This window comes from Balaenoptera musculus, chromosome 1 (assembly GCF_009873245.2).
Source record: "Balaenoptera musculus isolate JJ_BM4_2016_0621 chromosome 1, mBalMus1.pri.v3, whole genome shotgun sequence".
Classification (NCBI taxonomy): Eukaryota; Metazoa; Chordata; class Mammalia; order Artiodactyla; family Balaenopteridae; genus Balaenoptera; species Balaenoptera musculus.
In genome coordinates, this window is record NC_045785.1 from 57,910,817 (window position 1) to 57,931,225 (window position 20,409).

The 20,409-nt window shown below is 38.1% G+C and overlaps 1 protein-coding gene across 1 annotated transcript in view; it reads right to left on the minus strand.

Annotated features, from left to right (window-relative positions):
- Positions 1 to 20,409, minus strand: part of C1H1orf141 (chromosome 1 C1orf141 homolog) — a 45,799-nt gene that overhangs the window by 24,291 nt on the left and 1,099 nt on the right. The window contains exon 2 of the mRNA XM_036830346.1: positions 17,457 to 17,614. Within this exon, the coding sequence (XP_036686241.1) occupies positions 17,457 to 17,614 (158 nt within the window). The remainder of the gene's footprint in view (positions 1 to 17,456; positions 17,615 to 20,409) is intronic.

Sequence of the window (20,409 nt, forward strand, 5' to 3'; positions counted from 1 at the left end):
TGTTTTAATATATTATAGTACAAAGTGTAAAAGATTGGGACTGATTAAGCAGGAGCTGAAAATATTAGTGGTAATCACTGGAAACAGAGAGAGAAAACTGCTGTTGTCATAAAATTGAGGGCACTCAGGAAACTACTGTTCACAAGCTAATTAACCCTTTTAGAAAAATACATTGGAAATTTGTTAAATGAGATATTGGGGACATTGCTGAGTCATAGTGGTGGGATATGCAGTTAGGGTCAGCTCAGATTCCAGAATAGTATACCAGATAGGATCACAGAATCTATTTACTGTAAACAGAAATTTTTTTCCACTAAATTCTTTAACTATTGATGGTATGTAATTATAATAATTATATAATTTGATATTTCTGACCTCTAAATGCTATGACTCAGATCTCAGACACTCACCTTTAGTTTATATCATCCAGTCTCCCAACTTTTATTATCTATAGGTTGATGTCCTCCAGATTTATAGTACAGACCCCAAACTCTTCCCTGAGCTCCAGATTTATATATCCAACTGCTACATGATTTCTGCAGTTAGCTATATCATGGGAATTTCAAACATATTCAAAACCAAATGTTTGCTTCCACTTCCTTTCCAATCTGTTCCTTCCCCAGGTTTTCTCATTTCCATTCAGCCAGAGGCTTAGGCCAAAAACTCTGCAATCATCTTTGACTTTTCTTTCTCTCATTCCCCATTCCCGATATCTCAGCACATCTCATTGGATCTTTCTTTGAAATACATTCCAAATCCAACCACTTCCTTCCTCATCACATCTACCCTAGTCCAAGGCCCCTTCATCTCTCATCTGAACTACTTCTCTACATCCCTCATCTTCTTCTATCTGCTCTCTCTGCTGTCACTCTTGTGCCCAGCAGTATTTTCCCAATGCAACCATGGTGGCACCTGTAAAATATAAATGAGACTGTCATTTCCCTCCAACTGTTTCCTGTCACACTGAAATGAAATTCACAATTCTCATTGCAAGACAGAAACTTTCCTCCCAATTCTTGTATTTCCAAGTAGAGGAGCTTCCATTGAATGCCCTCCAGGTCTCTCTCTGTGCATCCCTTTACCCCTCTCCTCCACATGGAAGCAGAGTGAGTTTTTTGGCTGTTTGGTTTAAGGAAAGGAACTTATGCTCTCACGTAAGTACCTTGACCCTTGCTCTTCCCTCTGCCTGTAATATTCTTCCCCTAGGTATTGCAAGGTTTGCTCACTTAAATCATAAGAGATGTATTTCGGGCTTCTCTGGTGGCGCAGTGGTTGAGAGTCTGCCTGCTAGTGCAGGGGACACGGGTTCGAGCCCTGGTCTGGGAGGATCCCACATGCCGCGGAGCGGCTGGGCCCGTGAGCCACAACTACTGAGCCTGCGCGTCTGGAGCCTGTGCCCCGCAACGGGAGGGGCCGCGATAGTGAAAGGCCCGCGCACCGCGATGAAGAGCGGTCCCCGCACCGCGACGAAGAGTGGCCCCCACTTGCCGCAACTAGAGAAAGCCCTCGCACGAACCGAAGACCCAGCACAGCCAAAAATAATAAATAAATAAATAAAAATAAAAAAAAAAGTAGCTATAAAATTAAAAAAAAAAAAAAAAAAAAAAGAGATGTATTTCATAAGTCTTTACTCAAATTCCCATCTCTCCAGAAAGGTCTTTTTGCGCCCCCTCTCGTCTAATATAGTAAATTAAGGGAATCAATCCTAATTCCGTTAATTTACTATATTTTTCTTCATAGCATTTATCACTAGTGAATTTATATTATACATTCATTTGCTTGTTTGTTATCTGTCTCTCCGCCTTACCCTAGAATGCAAATTAAGGGCAGGGTCTTTGTTTTAGTCACTGTGTATTCCTAGCACCTAGAACAGTGACTGGCACATAGTACACGTATAATAAATACTTGTTGAATGTATGAGTTGTTTTGGTAAATTTTGATTGAACTCTCTTATAATCTTATAATTTCCAATGAGTTTTCAGTTTATTCTCTTTAGGTTTTTCAATAAACAATCATTTAATCTTCATAAAATAAATTATCTGTTCCTTTCAAAACATTTAAATTTGTATCTTATGTTGTTATTTAATATCATTGGCAAGTACTTCCAGAATAGTTTGGTATACTAGTGAGAATGGGCATCCCTCTGTTTCTAATTTAAATAGGAATGTGTCAAAGATTCCACCCTAATGTTGTTGGCTATATAGTCTTGTTAAGGAGATGATTTTTTTATACTTATCTTACTGTGGTATTTTTTCAAATACATCTGCAGAATATATAGAGATGTTCAGATATGGATTTCCTTACAGTGAACCAAAGAGCATGGGCTTTGAGGTTAGACCATACTTTGCATCTAGACTCTATGTAAACTTCTGCAGAATATTGAGTTTCTCTGAATCTCAGTCCCTCATATGCCAAATGAGGGTAATATTTACCTCTTGGGGTATAAGAATTATTTACATTAGATAGGCACCCGCCGCTCACTGCAGCCGCGAGGTGAAGCCTTTTGCCCCGGGGATCTCCCCACTGCCCCGCGCCTTGGGACCTCCTGTTGAAGACATGAGCGTTATCGAGACCCAGCGGTAGCCAGAGGAAGGGAGGAGAGAGAAGGTGATAAATTGCAGAATCACTCATTCATCTCCACGTGGCAATTTCGGGGAAAACCTATGCGTGGGAGTGGATGTGGCTTTTTTCCCCTTCTCCTGCCCCCTCTCAGCCCCAATCCCCAGCGTCTGTTCGCTACCACAAATAGAACCTTCTGTTGGATGAAATAAAATCAAACACTGGGCCTTCAAATAACAAACAAACAAACAAAAAACATTAGATAATAGTGAAATGTAATAAAATAATTAGGAGGTGATGAGTTTTATCTTTTTTAGTATGTCACTGAATTTTTAGTTTACATATTTAATTTAAATAATGACTGTGTTTAATAACCATCTAACACAATCCCTGAAGACTCAACAATCACCTCTAACAAATTGTTGGGAGCTGGCTCTAGCACACCAATGATCCCATACCAGAAGAAAAGAAAAGATTAAAAGAGGGAAGAAGAGGAGGTGCGCTAGAGGAAGACCACACCCATCTCCCACTTACAGGTCAGGACAGGAAGAATCAAATTGCTGGCCATACCCCTTTTCATTTCAGGTCACTAAACTGGCTTATATGGGGGAAGGGGAAACCTCAACTAATACACGGGATCAAAATACTAAACTGGTCAGACTTTTAATAACCAAAAATGATCAGAGTGAAATTGGAGAAATAAATATAAAACTGCTTTATGTTATATGTTCCCAAGTTGAGAAAGGCAGTGAAACAGTTAAGCTAATATTTTTATTTTAGATTTTAAAAAAATCTATATTTATAAGCGAGACACTGCAATGGTTTTACATTCTTGTGGTCAGACTTGAGGTTCAAAGCTATCTTTATAAAAAGAATTGGAACTATTCCATCTCTATGCTCAGAAACCACTTAAATAGTTCTTTGAAACGTTGGAGTCACCCTGACACAGCTTCAAGATGGTGCTTTTGTAAAAGATAGTTCTTTGACAATTTCTCAAAATTTTCTAGTTACTGATTTAGTTACATTTTCTTTTTCTTGTTGATTCTATTTTCACCATTTATATTTTCCCAGATTATCCACTATCTGACTCATGTTTCAAAGCAGCACAGTTATATGAAGTACTCATTATAATTATTTTAATTTCTTCTACGTCCATTGGCATAGCTCCTTTCTCATTACTAATATTGTGCCTTTATGTTGTCTGTTTCTTCTCTTCAATTTCTTAAATTATGGTCATTTTAACATTCTTTGAGGAGGTCTTAAACCTGCTAATTTTGCAAAATGCTGTTAAAGATTCAGTGTGCTTATGAGAGGAAAGCCAAAGTTTACAATGGTGTGTTGGTTTCTGCTTTATAAAAAAGTGAATCAGCTATACATATACATATATCCCCATATCTCCTCCCTCTTGCGTCTCCCTCCCATCCTCTCTATCCCGCTCCTCTAGGTGGTGACAAAGCACCAAGCTGATCTCCTTGTACTACGCAGCTGCTTCCCACTAGCTTTCTATTTTATATTTGGTAGTGTATATATGTCCATGCCACTCTCTCACTTCATCCCAGCTTACCTGTCCCCCTCCCTGTGTCCTCAAGTCCATTCTCTACGCCTGCGTCTTTATACCTGTTCTGCCCCTGGGTTCTTCAGAACCTTTTTTTTTTCTCTTTAGAATCCATATATATGTGTTAGTATATGGTATTTGTTTTTCTCTTTCTGACTTACTTCACTCTGTGACAGTCTCTAGGTCCATCAACCTCACTACAAATAACTCAATTTCGTTTCTTTTTATGGCTGAGTAATAGTCCATTGTATATATGTGCCACATCTTCTTTATCCATTCATCTGTTGATGGACACTTAGGTTGCTTCCATGTCCTGGCTACTGTAAATAGAGCTGCAGTGAACACTGTGGTACATAACTCTTTTTGAATTATGGTTTTCTCAGGGTATATGCCCAGTAGTGGGATTGCTGGGTCATATGGTAGTTCTATTTTCAGTTTTTTAAGGAACTTCCATACTATTCTCAATAGTGGCTGTATCAATTTACATTCCCACCAACAGTGCAAGAGGGTTCCCTTTTCTCCACACCCTCTCCAGAATTTATTGTTTGTAGATTTTTTGATGATGGCCATTCTGACTGGTGTGAGGTGATACCCCATTGTAGTTTTGATTTGCATTTCTCTAATGATTAGTGATGTTGAACATCCTTTCATGTGGCAATCTGTATATCTTCTTTGGAGAAATGTCTATTTAGGTCTTCTGCCCATTTTTGGATTGGGTTGTTTTTTTTTTGATATTGAGCTGCATGAGCTGCTTGTAAATTTTGGAGATTAATCCTTTGTCAGCTGCTTCATTTGCAAATATTTTCTCCCATTCTGAGGGTTGTCTTTTCATCTTGTTTATGGTTTCCTTTGCTGTGCAAAAGCTTTTAAGTTTCATTAGGTTCCATTTGTTTATTTTTGTTTTTATTTCCATTTCTCTAGGGGCTGGGTCAAAAAGGATCTTGCTGTGATTTATGTCAGAGTGTTCTGCCTACATTTTCCTCTAAGAGTTTTATAGTGTCTGGCCTTACATTTAGGTCTTTAATCCATTTTGAGTTTATTTTTGTGTATGGTGTTAGGAGTGTTCTAATTTCATTGTTTTACATGTAGCTGTCCAGTTTTCCCAGAAAAGAGGCTGTCTTTTCTCCATTGTATATTCTTGCCTCCTTTATCAAAAATAAGGTGACCAGGGACTTCCCTGGTGGCGCAGTGGTTAAGAATCCGCCTGCTAATGCAGGGGACACGGGTTCGAGCCTTGGTCCGGGAAGATCCCACATGCCACGGAACAACTAAGCCCGTGTGCCACAACTACTGAGCTTGCGCTCTGGAGCCTGCAAGCCACAACTACTGAGCCCTCGTGCCACAACTACTGAAGCCCGCGTGCCTAGAGCCCGTGCTCCGCAACAAGAGAAGCCACCACAATGAGAAGCCCGCGCACTGCAACGAAGAGTACCCCCGCTCACCGCAACTAGAAAAAGCCCGCACGCAGCAATGAAGACCCAATGCGGCCAAAAATAAAATAAATTAAAAAAAAAAAAAAAAAAAATAAGGTGACCATATGTGCGTGGGTTTAATCTCTGGGCTTTCTATCCTGTTTCATTGATCTATATTTCTTTTTTTGTGCCAGTACCATACTGTCTTGATTTCTGTAGCTTTGTAGTATACTTTGAAGTCCAGGAGCCTGATTCCTCCAGCTCTGTTTTTCTTTCTCAAGATTGCTTTGGCTATTCAGGGTCTTTTGTGTTTCCATACAAATTGTGAATTTTTTTTGTTCTAGTTCTGTGAAAAATGCCACTGGTAGTTTGATAGGGATTGCATTGAATCTGTAAATTGCTTTGGGTAGTACAGTAATTTTCACAATGTTGATTCTTCCAATCCAAGAACATGGTATATCTCTCCATCTGTTTGTATCATCTTTAATTACTTTCATCAGTATCTTATAGTTTACTGCATACTGGTCTTTTGTCTCCTTAGGTAGGTTTATTCCTAGATATTTTATTCTTTGTGTTGCAATGGTAAATGGAAGTAGTTTCTTCATTTCACTTTCAGATTTTTCATCATTAGTATATAGGAATGCAAGAGATTTCTGTGCATTAATTTTGTATCCTGCTACTTTACCAGATTCATTGATTAGCTCTAATAGTTTTCTGGTAGCATCTTTAGGGTTCTCTATGTATAGTATCATGTCATCTGCAAACAGTGACAGCTTTACTTCTTCTTTTCCAATTTGGATTCCTTTTATTTCTTTTTCTTCTCTGATTGCTGTGGCTAACACTTCCAAAACTATGTTGAATAATAGTGGTGAGAGTGGGCAACCTTGTCTTGTTCCTGATCTTAGTGGAAATGGTTTCAGTTTTTCACCATTGAGAATGATGTTGGCTGTGGGTTTGTCATATATGGCCTTTAATATGTTGAGGTAAGTTCCCTCTATGCCCACTTTCTGGGGTTATTTTTATCATAAATAGGTGTTGAATTTTGTCAAAAGCTTTTTCTACATCTATTGAGATGATCATATGGTTTTTCTCCTTCAATTTGTTAATATGGTTTATCACATTGGTTGATTGCATATATTGAAGAATCCTGGTGTTCCTGGGATAAACCCCACTTGGTCATGGTGTATGATCCTTTTAATGTGCTGTTGGGTTCTGTTTGCTAGTATTTTGTTGAGGATTTTTGCATCTATGTTCATCAGTGATATTGACCTGTAGTTTTCTTTCTTTGTGACATCTTTGTCTGGTTTTGGTGTCAGAGTGATGGTGGCCTTGTAGAATGAGTTGGGGCATGTTCCTCCCTCTGCTATATTTTGGAAGAGTTTGAGAAGGATAGGTGTTAGCTCTTCTCTAAATGTTTGATAGAATTCGCCTGTGAAGCCATCTGGTCCTTGGCTTTTGTTTGTTGGAACATTTTTAATCGCAGTCTCGATTTCAGTGCTTGTGATTGGTCTGTTCATATTTTCTATTTCTTCCTGGTTCAGTCTCAGAAGGTTGTACTTTTCTAAGAATTTGTCCATTTCTTCCAGGTTGTCCATTTTATTGGTATATGGTTGCTTGCAGTAATCACTCATGATCCTTTGTATTTCTGCAGTGTCAGTTGTTTCTTCTCCTTTTTCATTTATAATTCTGTTGTTTTGAGTCTTCTCCCTTTTTTTCTTGATGAGTCTGGCTAATGGTTTATCAGTTTGGTTTATCTTCTCAAAGAACCAGCTTTTAGTTTTATTGATCTTTGCTATTGTTTCCTTCATTTGTTTTTCATTTATTTCTGATCTGATCTTTATGATTTCTTTCCTTCTGCTAACTTTGGGGATTTTTTGTTCTTCTTTCTCTAATTGCTTTAGGTGTAAGGTTAAGTTGTTTATTTGAGATGTTCTTGTTTCTTAAGGTAGGATTGTATTGCTATAAACTTCCCTCTTAGAACTGCTTTTGCTGCATCCCACAGGTTTTGGGTCATCGTGTTTTCATTGTCATTTATTTCTAGGTATTTTTTGATTTCCTCTTTGATGTCTTCAATGATCTCTTGGTTATTAAGTAGTGTATTGTTTAGCCTCCATGTATTTGTATTTTTTACAGATTTTTTTTCCTGTAATTAATATCTAATCTCATAGCATTGTGGTTGGAAAAGATACTTGATATGATTTCAATTTTCTTAAATTTACCAAGGCTTGATTTGTGACCCAAGATATGATCTATCCTGGAGAATGTTCCACGAGCACTTGAGAAGAAAGTGTATTCTGCTGTTTTTGGATGGAATGTCCTACAAATATCAATTAAGTCCATCTTGTTTTATGTATCATTTAAAGCTTGTGTTTTCTTATTTATTTTCATTTTGGATGATCTGTCCATTGGTGAAAGTGGGGTGTTAAAGTCCCCTACTATGATCGTGTTACTGTTGATTTCCCCTTTCATGGCTGTTAGCATTTGCCTTATGTATTGAGGTGCTCCTATGTTGGGTGCATAAATATTTACCATTGTTATATCTTCTTCTTGGATCAATCCCTTGATGATTATGTAGTGTCCTTCTTTGTCTCTTGTAATAGTCTTTATTTTAAAGTCTATTTTGTCTGATATGAGAATTGCTACTTCAGCTTTCTTTTGATTTCCATTTGCATGGAATATCTTTTTCCATCCTCTCACTTTCAGTTTGTATGTGTCCCTAGGTCTGAAGTGGGTCATTTGTAGACAGCATATATATGCGTCTTGTTTTTGTATCCATTCAGCCAGTCTATGTATTTTGGTTGGAGCATTTAATCCTTTTACATTTAAGGTAGTTATCGATATGTATGTTCCTATTACCATTTTCTTAATTGTTTTGGGTTTGTTTTTGTGTGTCTTTTTCTTTTCTTGTGTTTCCCGCCTAGAGAAGTTTCTTTAGCATTTGTTGTAACGCTGTTTTGGTGGTGCTGAATTCCCTTAGCTTTTGCTTGTCTGAAAAGCTTTTAATTTCTCTGTCATATCTGAATGAGATCCTTGCTGGGTAGAGTAATCTTGGTTGTAGGTTTTTCCCTTTCATCACTTTAAATATGTCCTGCCATTCCCTTCTGGCTTGCGGAGTTTCTGCTGAAAGATCAGCTGTTAACCTTATGGGGATTCCCTTGTATGTTATTTGTTGTTTTTCCCTTGCTGCTTTTCATATTTTTTCTTTGTATTTAATTGTTGATAGTTTGATTATTATGTGTCTTGGTGTGTTTCTCCTTGGATTTATCCTGTATGGGACTCTCTGCGCTTCCTGGACTTGGGTGGCTATTTCCTTTCCCATGTTAGGGAACTTTTCGACTATAATCTCTTCAAATATTTTCTCAGTCCCTTTCTTTTTCTCTTCTTCTTCTGGGACCCCTATAATTAGAATGTTGATGCATTTAATGTTGTCCCAGAGGTCTCTGAGACTGTCCTCAATTCTTTTCATTCTCTTTTCTTTATTCTGCTCTGCAGTAGTTATTTCCACTATTTTATCTTCCAGGTCACTTATCCTTTCCTCTGCCTCAGTTATTCTGCTATTGATTCCTTCTAGAGAATTTTTAATTTCATTTATTGTGTTGTTCATCATTGTTTGTTTGCACTTTAGTTCTTCTAGGTCCTTGTTAAACGTTTCTTGTATTTTCTCCATTCTATTTCCAAGATTTTGGATCATCTTTACTATCATTACTCTGAATTCTTTTTCAGGTAGACTGCCTATTTCCTCTTCATTTATTTAGCCTGGTGGGTTTTTACCTTGCTCCTTCATCTGCTGTGTGTTTTTCTGTCTTCCCATTTTGCTTAACTTACTGTGTTTGGGGTCTCCTTTTTGCAGGCTGCAGGCTCGTAGTTCTTGTTGTTTTTGGTGTCTGCCCCAGTGGCTAAGATTGGCTCAGTGGGTTGTGTAGGCTTCCTGGTGGAGGGGACTGGTGCCTGTGTTCTGGTGCATGAGTCTGGATCTTGTCTTTCTGGTGGGCAGGACCACGTCTGGTGGTGTGTTTTGGGGTGTCTGTGAAATTATTATATTTTTAGGCAGCCTCTCTGCTAATGGGTGGGGTTGTGTTCCTGTCTTGCTAGTTGTTCGGCATAGGGTGTCCAGCACTGGAGCTTGCTAGTCATTGAGTGGAGCTGGGTCTTAGCGTTGAGATGGAGATCTCTGGGAGAGCTTTTGCCATTTGATATTACATGGAGCTGGGAGGTCTCTGGTGGACCGATGTCCTGAACTCGGCTCTCCCACATCAGAGGCACAGACCTGACACCTGGCCAGAGCACGAAGACCCTGTCAGCCAGAAGGCTCCGAAGAAAAGGGAGAAAGAAAGAAAAAGAAAGGAAGAAAGAAGAAAGAAAGAAAAAAAGAAAGAAGAAAGAAAGAAAGAAAGAATGGGAGGAAGGGAGGAAGGGAGGAAGGAAGGAAGAAAGAAAGAAAAGAAAAGGAAGTTATTAAAATTAAAAATTTAAAAAAATTATTAAAAATAAAAAAAATATTTTTAAGTTATAAAAAAAAGAAAAAGAAAAAAAAAGAAAGAAGACAGCAACTAAACCAAAAAAACAAATCCACCAATGATAACAAGCGCTAAAAAGTATACTAAAAACAAACAAACAAAAAAAGACAGAGAGAACCCTAGGACAAATGGTAAAAGCAAAGCTATACAGAAAAAATCACACAAAGAAGTATACACATACACACTCACCAAAAGAGAAAAAGGAAAAATACATACGTATCTATATATAAAAAAAAAAATGAAGAGAGCAACCAAATCAATAAACAAATCTACCAATGATAATAAACTCTAAATACTAAACTATGATAAACATAGGACCAGAAACAAATTAGATGCAGAAAGCAAACCCCAAGTCTACAGTTGCTCCCAAAGTCCACCGCCTCAATTTTGGGATGATTCGTTGTCTATTCAGGTATTGCAGAGATGCTGGGTACATCAGGTTGACTGTGGAGATTTAATCCACTGCTTCTGAGGCTGCTGGGAGAGATTTCCCTTTCTCTTCTTTGTTTGCACAGCTCCTGGGGTTCAGCTTTGGATTAGCCCCCTCCTCTGTGTGTCAGTCGCCTGAGGGCATCTGTTCTTCGTCCAGACAGGATGGGGTTAAAGGAGCAGCTGATTCGGGGGCTCTGGCTCACTCAGGCTGGGGGTATGGAATGCGGGGTGAGCCTACAGCAACAGAGCCTGGTGTGACGTTGCAACAGCCTGAGGTGCACCGTGCGTTCTCCCGGGGAAGTTGTCCCTGGATCACGGGACCCTGGCAGTGGCGGGCTGCACAGGCTCCCGGGAGGGGAGGTGTGGATAGTGACCTGTGCTTGCACACAGGCTTCTTGGTGGCTGCAGCACCAGCCTTAGCGTCTCATGCCCATCTCTGGGGTCCGCGCTGATAGCCGTGGCTCACGCTGGTCTCTGGAGCTCATTTAGGTGGCACTCTGAATCCCCTCTCCTCGCACACACCAAAACAATGGTCTCTTGCCTCTTAGGCAGTTCCAGACTTTTTCCCGGACTCCCTCCCAGCTAGCTGTGGTGCACTAGGCCCTTCGGGCTGTGTTCACATAGCCAACCCCAGTCCTCTCCCTGGGATCCGATGGAAGCCCGAGCCTCAGCTCCCAGCCCCCGCCCACCCCGGCAGGTGAGCAGATGAGCCTCTTGGGCTGGTGAGTGCTGGTCGGCACCGATCCTCTGTGCAGGAATCTCTCTGCTTTGCCCTCCGCACCCCTGTTGCTGCGCTCTCCTCCGTGGCTCCAAAGCTTCCCCCTGCCTCCGCCAGTGAAGGGGCTTCCTAGTGTGTGGAAACCTTTCCTCCTTCACAGCTCCCTCCCTGAGGTGCAGGTCCTGTCCCTATTCTTTTGTCTGTTTTTTCTTTTTTCTTTTGCCTTACCCAGGTACCTGGGGTGTTTCTTGCCTTTTGGAAGGTCTGAGGTCTTCTGTCAGCGTTCAGTAGGTGTTCTGTAGTTGTTCCACATGTAGATGTGTTTCTGATGTATTTGTGGGGAGGAAGGTGATCTCTACATCTTACTCCTCCTCCATCTTGAAGGTCTCCCCCGACAGCTTTATTTATTCATTTATATTTGGTCCTTCAGTAAATGCACACTTAACATAATTCTTATTTTTGCTATTCTTTTTTTTTTTTTAATCTTTATTGGAGTATGTTTGCTCTACAATGTTGTGTTAGCCTCCACTGCACAACAAAATGAATCAGCCATATACCTACAGATATCCCCTCCCTTTTGGACTTCCCTCCCATTTAGGTTATCACAGTACATTAGGTAGAGTTCCCTGTGCTATACAGTATGTTCCCATCAGTTGTTAACATAATTTGTAAAAAATAAATTGAACTAAGTTCTAGATATTTGGTTTATAAAATTAACTTTACACAAATTCTGTCCCCAACTAATCACGTCTTTCTTTTCTAGTTTACATAGTCCCTTGTCATGGTGTTTTCTTTCTTTTTAAAAATTTTATTATGTGGATTAATTTTGTGGACTTAGTTTAGGTATAACTAAATTATAAATCCTGCTACCTAGAAGCAGATAGACTTATAGGATAGACAAAATGGGTATATAAATAGGCTCCTTCTAGGCTCACAGGGTCCTGGATAAGGATGCTCTATTATTCACTGAGAAATGAGCCACAACTACTTTTACCACTCAGTTTGTGAGAAGGTCCAAGTTTGCTCTCATTCTACCGACAAGTTTTCTCTCATTCTACCCGCAAAGCTCCTTCCCTCCAAGTAGGTGTGAAGAACTGTGAAAGGTTGGAGATTTGGCCCTATTTACAAAGCAACAAGTTAGCCTGCCACAGTTTCATCTCTTCTGGCAGAAGACATGAGACTCCTGGGTCAGAGACAAAGGACAGTTTATTATGCACAGCAACAGGAGTAGCACCTTCTGCGTCAGTTCTCTGAGCCCCAATTCCACAGGGCAACAAGCAGAGGGCCAGATGTCACCTGCACACACACTGGGTTATGTTACAGGAATGGAATCTTGAGTTTAGGGAACCTAAATCTTTTATAATGGACGGTAATATTCCTGTTCTTGTTCAGAGGAAGGCTCTTTCTCTGTCTTCCGAGGCTGTCTGTCATACAAACGTCCTTGAAAAGATAAGAACAAAGGCAGCCAGTGCTTCTCCTCACAAGATGCACAGAAATACAGGAGACCCATGGAGAATTTTACCCCAACAGTAGGAAGAAGGAATGGGAGGGATACGAGCCTAGGAATAAAAACTGTGTTCCTAGAACTGGGTTTTCATAGAATATGACGAATGGAACCGGAGTTATAAATTTGGTAGGTTAGTTCACTAGCATAAATTTATAAATCTGTTTTTTGTAAGTTGTATTGGTTTGGGGCTGCTCAAATTTTTAAAAATTCATCCTTTTCCCTCCCCCACTTTTTGTCTTATAGTTAGAAAAATTCCCTGTGAAATTACATCCTGTTGCAGTTGAGTTAAAGGGAATACAAGTAAAGGCCTTGATTTGTGCTGCATGGGCTGGAATTAAAAGAAGGCTGTTGCATGTGTCTGGGATGGACCATTGAGGTGGCACTGGCAAACAAAGGAGGAAACCCAGAGAAAAGTACTGCTCAGATGGGAGGATGGGGGTTGAGCTAAAGCTGCCTCTTCCCAACTTGAAATCTCTTATGGACCACTTTTACCTGGTAATTCTTTGGAATGTTTTATATTTTTATAGAACAGCCACTTTGAGATGGAAGTCCAGAGTTTCATTCAGACACTGTGGGAAATTTTCAAATGCATTTTTGTGTAATAAAGATACCCAGTTTGGATCTTTATTTTATTCATATTTAATTTAAATTTGGATAAAAATATTTCTCCAAGTTCCTCAGAAAGAATAAATAAGCAGTTTACATTCTAAAGTCTTTCATGTCCAAAAACTTGTCTCTCTTTTGTTCTCAAATATAAATGATGATTCATCCGAATAGCAGATTCCTGGATTGTCATTTTTTTGTTTCCCTAGGTATTTTATTCTTTTTGTCGCAATGGTAAATGGGAGTGTTTCCATAATTTCTCTTTCAGATTTTTCATCATTAGTGTATAGGAATGCAAGAGATTTCTGTGCATTAATTTTGTATCCTGCAACTTTACCAAATTCATTGATTAGCTCTAATAGTTTTCTGGTGGCATCTTTAGGATTCTCTATGTATAGTATCATGTCATCTGCAGTGATAGTTTTACTTCTTCTTTTCCAATTTGTATTCCTTTTATTTCTTTTTCTTCTCTGATTGCCATGGCTAGGACTTCCAAAACTATGTTGAATAATAGTGGTGAGAGTGGACATCCTTGTCTCGTTCCTGATCTTAGAGGAAATGGTTTCAGTTTTTCACCACTGAGAATGATGTTTGCTGTGGGTTTGTGGTAGATGGCCTTTATTATGTGGAGGTAGGTTCCCTCTATGCCTACTTTCTGGAGAGTTTTTATCATAAATGGGTGTTGAATTTTGTCAAAAGCTTTCCCTGCATCTATTGAGATGATCATATGGTTTTATTCTTCCATTTGTTAATATGGTGTATCACATTGATTGATTTGTATATATTGAAGAATCCTTGCATCCCTGGGATAAATCCCACTTGATCATGGTGTATGATCCTTTTAATGTGTTATTGGATTCTGTTTGCTAGTATTTTGTTGAGGATTTTTGCATCTATATTCATCAGTGATATTGGTCTGTAATTTTCTTTTTTTGTAGTGTCTTTGTCTGGTTTTGGTATCAGGGTGATGGTGGCCTCATAGAATGAGTTTGGGAGTGTTCTTTCCTCCGCAATTTTTTGGAAGAGTTTGAGAAGGATGGGTGTTAGCTCTTCTCTAAATGTTTGATAGAATTCACCTGTGAAGCCATCTGGTCCTGGACTTTTGTTTGTTGGAAGATTTTTAATCACAGTATCAATTTCATTACTTGTGATTGGTCTGCTCATATTTTCTATTTCTTCCTGGTTCAGTCTTGGAAGGTTATACCTTTCTAAGAATTTGTCCATTTCTTCCAGGTTGTCCATTTTATTGGCATAGAGTTGCTTGTAGTAGTCTCTTAGGATGCTTTGTATTTCTGTGGTGCCCGTTGTAGCTTCTCCTTTTTCATTTCTAATTTTATTGATTTGAGTCCTCTCCCTCTTTTTCTTGATGAGTCTGGCTAATGGTTTATCAATTTTGTTTATCTTCTCAAAGAACCAGCTTTTAGTTTTATTGATCTTTGCCATTGTTTTCTTTGTTTCTCTTTCATTTATTTCTGCTCTGATCTTTATGATCTCTTTCCTTTTGCTAACTTTGGGTTTTGTTTTTTCTTCTTTCTCTAGTTCCTTTAGGTGTAAGGTTAGATTGTTTACTTGACATTTTTCTTGTTCCTTGAGGTAGGCTTGTATAGCCTGAGGGGCCATCTCCTCTAGGAAACTTTTGCGGATCCTCACATTAGGAATCTCTCTGTGGCAACTGATGTTTGTCTGTTCGCTTATCTGAATCTCCATTGAAGAGATATATTTCACTCTTGCTGTTATATTCCCAGAGTATAGTAGTCACTCAGTAAACACTTGTAGAAGAAAATCAATAAATTAAAATTACAGTCATATGGGATAGCAGAGCTACTGTTAACAAAAATTAAAATGAAGTTGTCTGTAAGAATTTTTTATTTGAACTTGGTTTAGGGCCAATCATTCAAGCATGAGTGACAGTACAAAATTGCCACAAAGTTACTTGAAGAGAGGCAAATGTTAGAAGTGGTCTTAAAAGCAAAACTCAGAGCCTAGATATGCTGCCAGTTGGACTTATCTGTATGTACTAGATCCTCTTAATTTCTTCAACCAAATTTTCTTTCTTTTGGCCTAGGTTGCACCTTAATTCTTGTTTAAATTCTTGACATTTTCCTGTACTTGTGTGTGTGTGTGTGTGTGTGTGTGTGTGTGTGTGTGTGTGATAGTTTTGGTCCTCTGAGCACCGATCAAGCAAAATTTACTTGATCTTTGAATCTTGAAACTATGTGCCTGTTTGTCTTTATTTTAGACTCTGATTTCAAACTTCAACTCAGCCAGACTTAAACAACTCAAAAGAACATTACTCAGCTATTGATAACATCATTAAAGACAGGATCAATGATGCCTTTATAAACTACTTACAAACTACAGACAGGAAAGGGAAAGCAACAGTATCATCCTGGAAAATACTGTCATAAAACACACTGCACGTTATCTTTAAATGTGTCTAATGGGTCATTAGCCATATATTATGCTATCACATAATGGTATACATATATATAAATTCAAAAATATAAATATATACAAATATAAAATATATATAATTACAATTATATACTACATAATATATAATAAGATATTATTTTTCCCTTCCCTACATGCCCAACTTCCATTTTATGCAACTTTTTCTATGTATTATTAAAATATTCTATTTTAACATGGATAGTTCTATAAATGATTTCGAAGTAAAAGTATTGGCTGTGTCTACATAAAAACAAAGTTGTAGTGAAAGAAGTTTGTGATAAAGCTGAATTACATAAACCACTAATATTTATTTGTGTTAGAAACAAACTCCTTTTTCTTATGGCTGCACAATGGAAACGTGTTCTGACATCCTGGTAAATCATAAACAACAAAAATCTGAGTAAGCTGTATTTTGAGTCTAAATGATCTTGTTTTACTTTAGATTAAGACATATTTGTCCAACTGTCTTCTAGACACTATCACCTGGATGCCCCACAGGCATCTAAAACTTAACATATCCAAAATAAAGCTCAGCATTTCTCACTCTAATCTCTTATCCACTCCAATCTGCTTTTCATCTTATGATCTCCACCTAAGTACAAAACACCAAAGTACATCTAGTCACCAAGATCAAAAGCTGGAAATCGTTCTGTTGAATGTGGTAGTGATAAGAGCATAGGCTCAGAAATCAGACTGCTATGTCTAAATCCAGCTTCTGCCACTTGTTAGCTTTGTGACTTTGGGCAAGTTATTTTACCTCATCAAGACTTGGGTTTGGCATCTGTAAAACTGCACTTAATACACTGATTTACTACAGAATAAATGAGGTAAGAACACACTACCACCAATGTCCAATTGATTTGAAGTCCTATTGATTCTACACCTGAGTATTTCTTTTTTCTGGGCTCTCCTCCACATTTCTGATGCCTAGAAAATTATATAGCATTACATACATACACAATGCCAGTGAAGGACCAATTATTACATATTCAGGCTACCCCTTGTAAGTACACAGAGAAACTGCCTTACTTAGTTTTCTAGGCCTACCATTTTTTTTTTGCAGTATATTGGTTAAAGTTTAAAATAAATCCTGACATTAATTTGGGGCGATATAATAAAGCTCAAGAAGTCTTTCTTTAGGGGCTTCCCTGGTGGCGCAGTGGTTGAGAATCCGCCTGCCAATGCAGAGAACACGGGTTCGAGCCCTGGTCTGGGAGGATCCCACATGCCGCGGAGCAACTAGGTCCGTGAGCCACAACTACTGAGCCTGCGCGTCTGGAGCCTGTGCTCCGCAACAGGAGAGGCCGCGATAGTGAGAGGCCCGCGCACCGCGATGAAGAGTGGCCCCCACTTGCCGCAACTAGAGGAAGCCCTCACATAGAAACGAAGACCCAACACAGCCAAAATAAATAAATAAATAAATAAAAAATAAATTTATAAAAAAAAAAAGTCTTTCTTTAAAAATTTGGAATTATAATTACTATATACAATTATCATCTGCAATACTGAAATATTATAATAAATATTTTATAAACTAGGAATATTCAGAATGCTAATCTAGCATATTGTACCTCATAACCATTATGAAATATACCTGTTTGACTAAGCTTACATTTAATATAGATTGCATAATCTAAGACAATATAAAATAATGCTTTAAAATTTCAAACTGAAAGTTTGAGGTAGTTATGATGATTACCTTTTTGTTTTTTTAATGCCATATGATCTGTCTTTTGTGATCTTTGATTCTGCCTCAGATATGGAAGTAGCAATATCCTTTTGAAATTCCAACTGAAAATCAAATGTCAGGGGTATCGTTGAAATCTTTTTCTTTACTTCACTCTGAAGGCAGTTTTTCTGCAGCAAATCCAAAATATAACTCAGTGAAAAAGGGAACACTTTTCATATAAGGAAAATCCGGTATGGAAAGGACAAAATTAATCTCACTTCATACATACACACACTCACACACAGAATTTATGTGGCAGGCAACAATGGAAAAATAACGCAGACTGAAAATTGGAGGCCTTGTGTACCAACTCTTTTTCTATCTATGAAATGAGGGTGTTGGTCTAGATGATCATGAAGTCTCCCTCCAAATTCTAAAGTCCAGAATTTAAGAACGACCTATATATTTAGCAAAGACAATATTGATACGTAGTTATTGGAACTATAGCTGGCAGCTCTCTCCAACCTGCTCCTCTCCCTGGAGCCACACACATGGTGGAACATGAGCCAGAAATAGAGTTAAGAAAGCAATCAAAAGAGAACTTTGTTCACATATTTATACAGATGGACTGAAGAGGGAAAAGGGTAAAGCTAAAGAGTGAGTTAAGGAGCCGAAAATCTTCTTTAAAACATTCTCTCAGAGCACAGCACAGAGGAATAAAGAGATAAAAACTTGAAAAGGAAGTCAAAGGATATGGGAACTTCTGTTTCTGCCAGTGAGGGATTAAGTGCTACAGGAATTGCCCTTCTGTTATACACAAGTAGAAAAACCAGACAAAGTATGTGAAAGCAACTACAATCAGGCATTAGGAAACAGGCAGAGCAGGACCATGATCCCTGAAAAAAGGGAAACAAATTAGGTAAACCCTACAATAGCCTAGCTTACTTCTTGGAGGCAGTTTCTGGACTGACGCGCAGGGAGGGGGAACTCAAACCAAAGCTTGTGGCTCTGACCTTGTTGAGTTTGAGAGACAGACCCTGCACCAGCAATCACGCTCTTGGGCATTCACCCCAGAGAAATGAAAACTTACATTCATACAAAAACCTGTACACAAATATTCATAGCAGTTTTACTTCATCTTATTTTTTTAGCACCTTTATTTATTTATTTATTTATTTTAAAGGCACATTTTTTTGGCCAACCCAATTTTTTTTAAATTTTATTAATTAATTAATTTTTAAATTTATGGCTGTGTTGGGTCTTCGTTTCTGTGCGAGGGCTTTCTCTAGTTGTGGCAAGTGGGGGCCACTCTTCATTGCGGTGCGCGGGCCTCTCACTATCGCGGCCTCTCTTGTTGCGGAGCACAGGCTCCAGACGCGCAGGCTCAGTAGTTGTGGCTCACGGGCCTAGTTGCTCCGCTGCATGTGGGATCTTCCCAGACCAGGGCTCGAACCCGTGTCCCCTGCATTGGCAGGCAGATTCTCAACCACTGCGCCACCAGGGAAGCCCAGCACCTTTATTTTTAAAAGCAAAATATTGAAAACAACCCAAATGTCCTTCAGTGGGTGAGCAGTTGAAACTCTGTACATCCATATAATGGAATACTACTCAGCAATAAAATTTATATATTATTTATCATATAAAAGTTATTGCTTCATGCAAAAACTTAGATGGACCTCAGGGGCATAGTGAAATAGTCAATCTGAAAATTTTACACACTGAATAATTCCATTTATATACCATTCTCAAAATTACAAAATTATAGATATGGAGAACAGATTAGTCCTTGCTGGGGTTAGAGACAGAGAATTGAGGTGAGGGCATGGATACAAATATAAAGAAGTAACATGAGGGAGTACTTTTATAGGATGGAAGTGTGCTGTGTCTTGATTGCGGTGATTTCCGTAAATCTGTAGTGGGATAAAATTGCATAAAACTACAGACCCAAATGAGTGAAGGTTAAAAAGTGGTGACAACTCAATAAAGTCTGTAGTCTAGTTAACAGTAATACACCTGTGTCAATGTTGGATGTGACTCATACTGGTTTTGCTACTGAACTACAACTCTGTGAGATGTCACCGATGGGGTCAACTGGGTGAAAGGTACATGGAACTCTTTGTACTATTTCTGCAACTTCCTGTGAGTCTATGATTATTTCAAAATAAAAGTTTTTAAAAAATTAAAAAACAATTACCAAAGTGATTTATATACTGTATTTCATTTTTTTGTCAATAGAAAAAATAGATAATCCACTTTCATAAATGTATATGTATGTCTATATGTACATGTATATTTATATTATGGATATTTGTAAGTAAAGATAAATGTATGTATACATACAGATATTCATACTTGTATATCTTCGTAAGAGTACAAAAGATGTGGATGAATAAACCTCAACTGCTAAAATGTGTCTGTCTCAGAGGAAAGGATTAGAGGGAAGAGGCCAAAGACTATTAATATTTCTTTATATAATTTTCCTTTTGTATAATTTTCTTTATACATATCTATATGTTGCTTAACTTGTTTCCAACAGTGTAATTTGAAAATTAAGAAAAGGTTTTAAAAATGATTATATATACTTCCAGAAGAATCTCCAGAGAATTTTCTATCAGTAACACATGAATAGTAACACAAAATGAGAAAATATGTGGAAATGCTTTGCCCAAAGGAAGCTCCCAGGAAAAGTAAGAATTATTATTACTAATTATAATTTAAAATTTTATGTAAAAGGGAATTTTGTGACAAATTTAATAGATTTATCTCTGATTATATTTTTTAAAATATATTAAAATTCATTTTAAACAAAAAATAAAAAAGCAATAAACTTTAGGGTGTCAAAGCCTAAAAGGTTTGCTTTAGTTAAGTTACCCCTGGTTTGCTATTCAAAATTTTGATAGCTATAACAGAATTAATTTATTCCATTTTTCAGTGTTCCTTTATTTTCTGAAAGGAGATAATTATGAAAAATTAAAAAAAAACC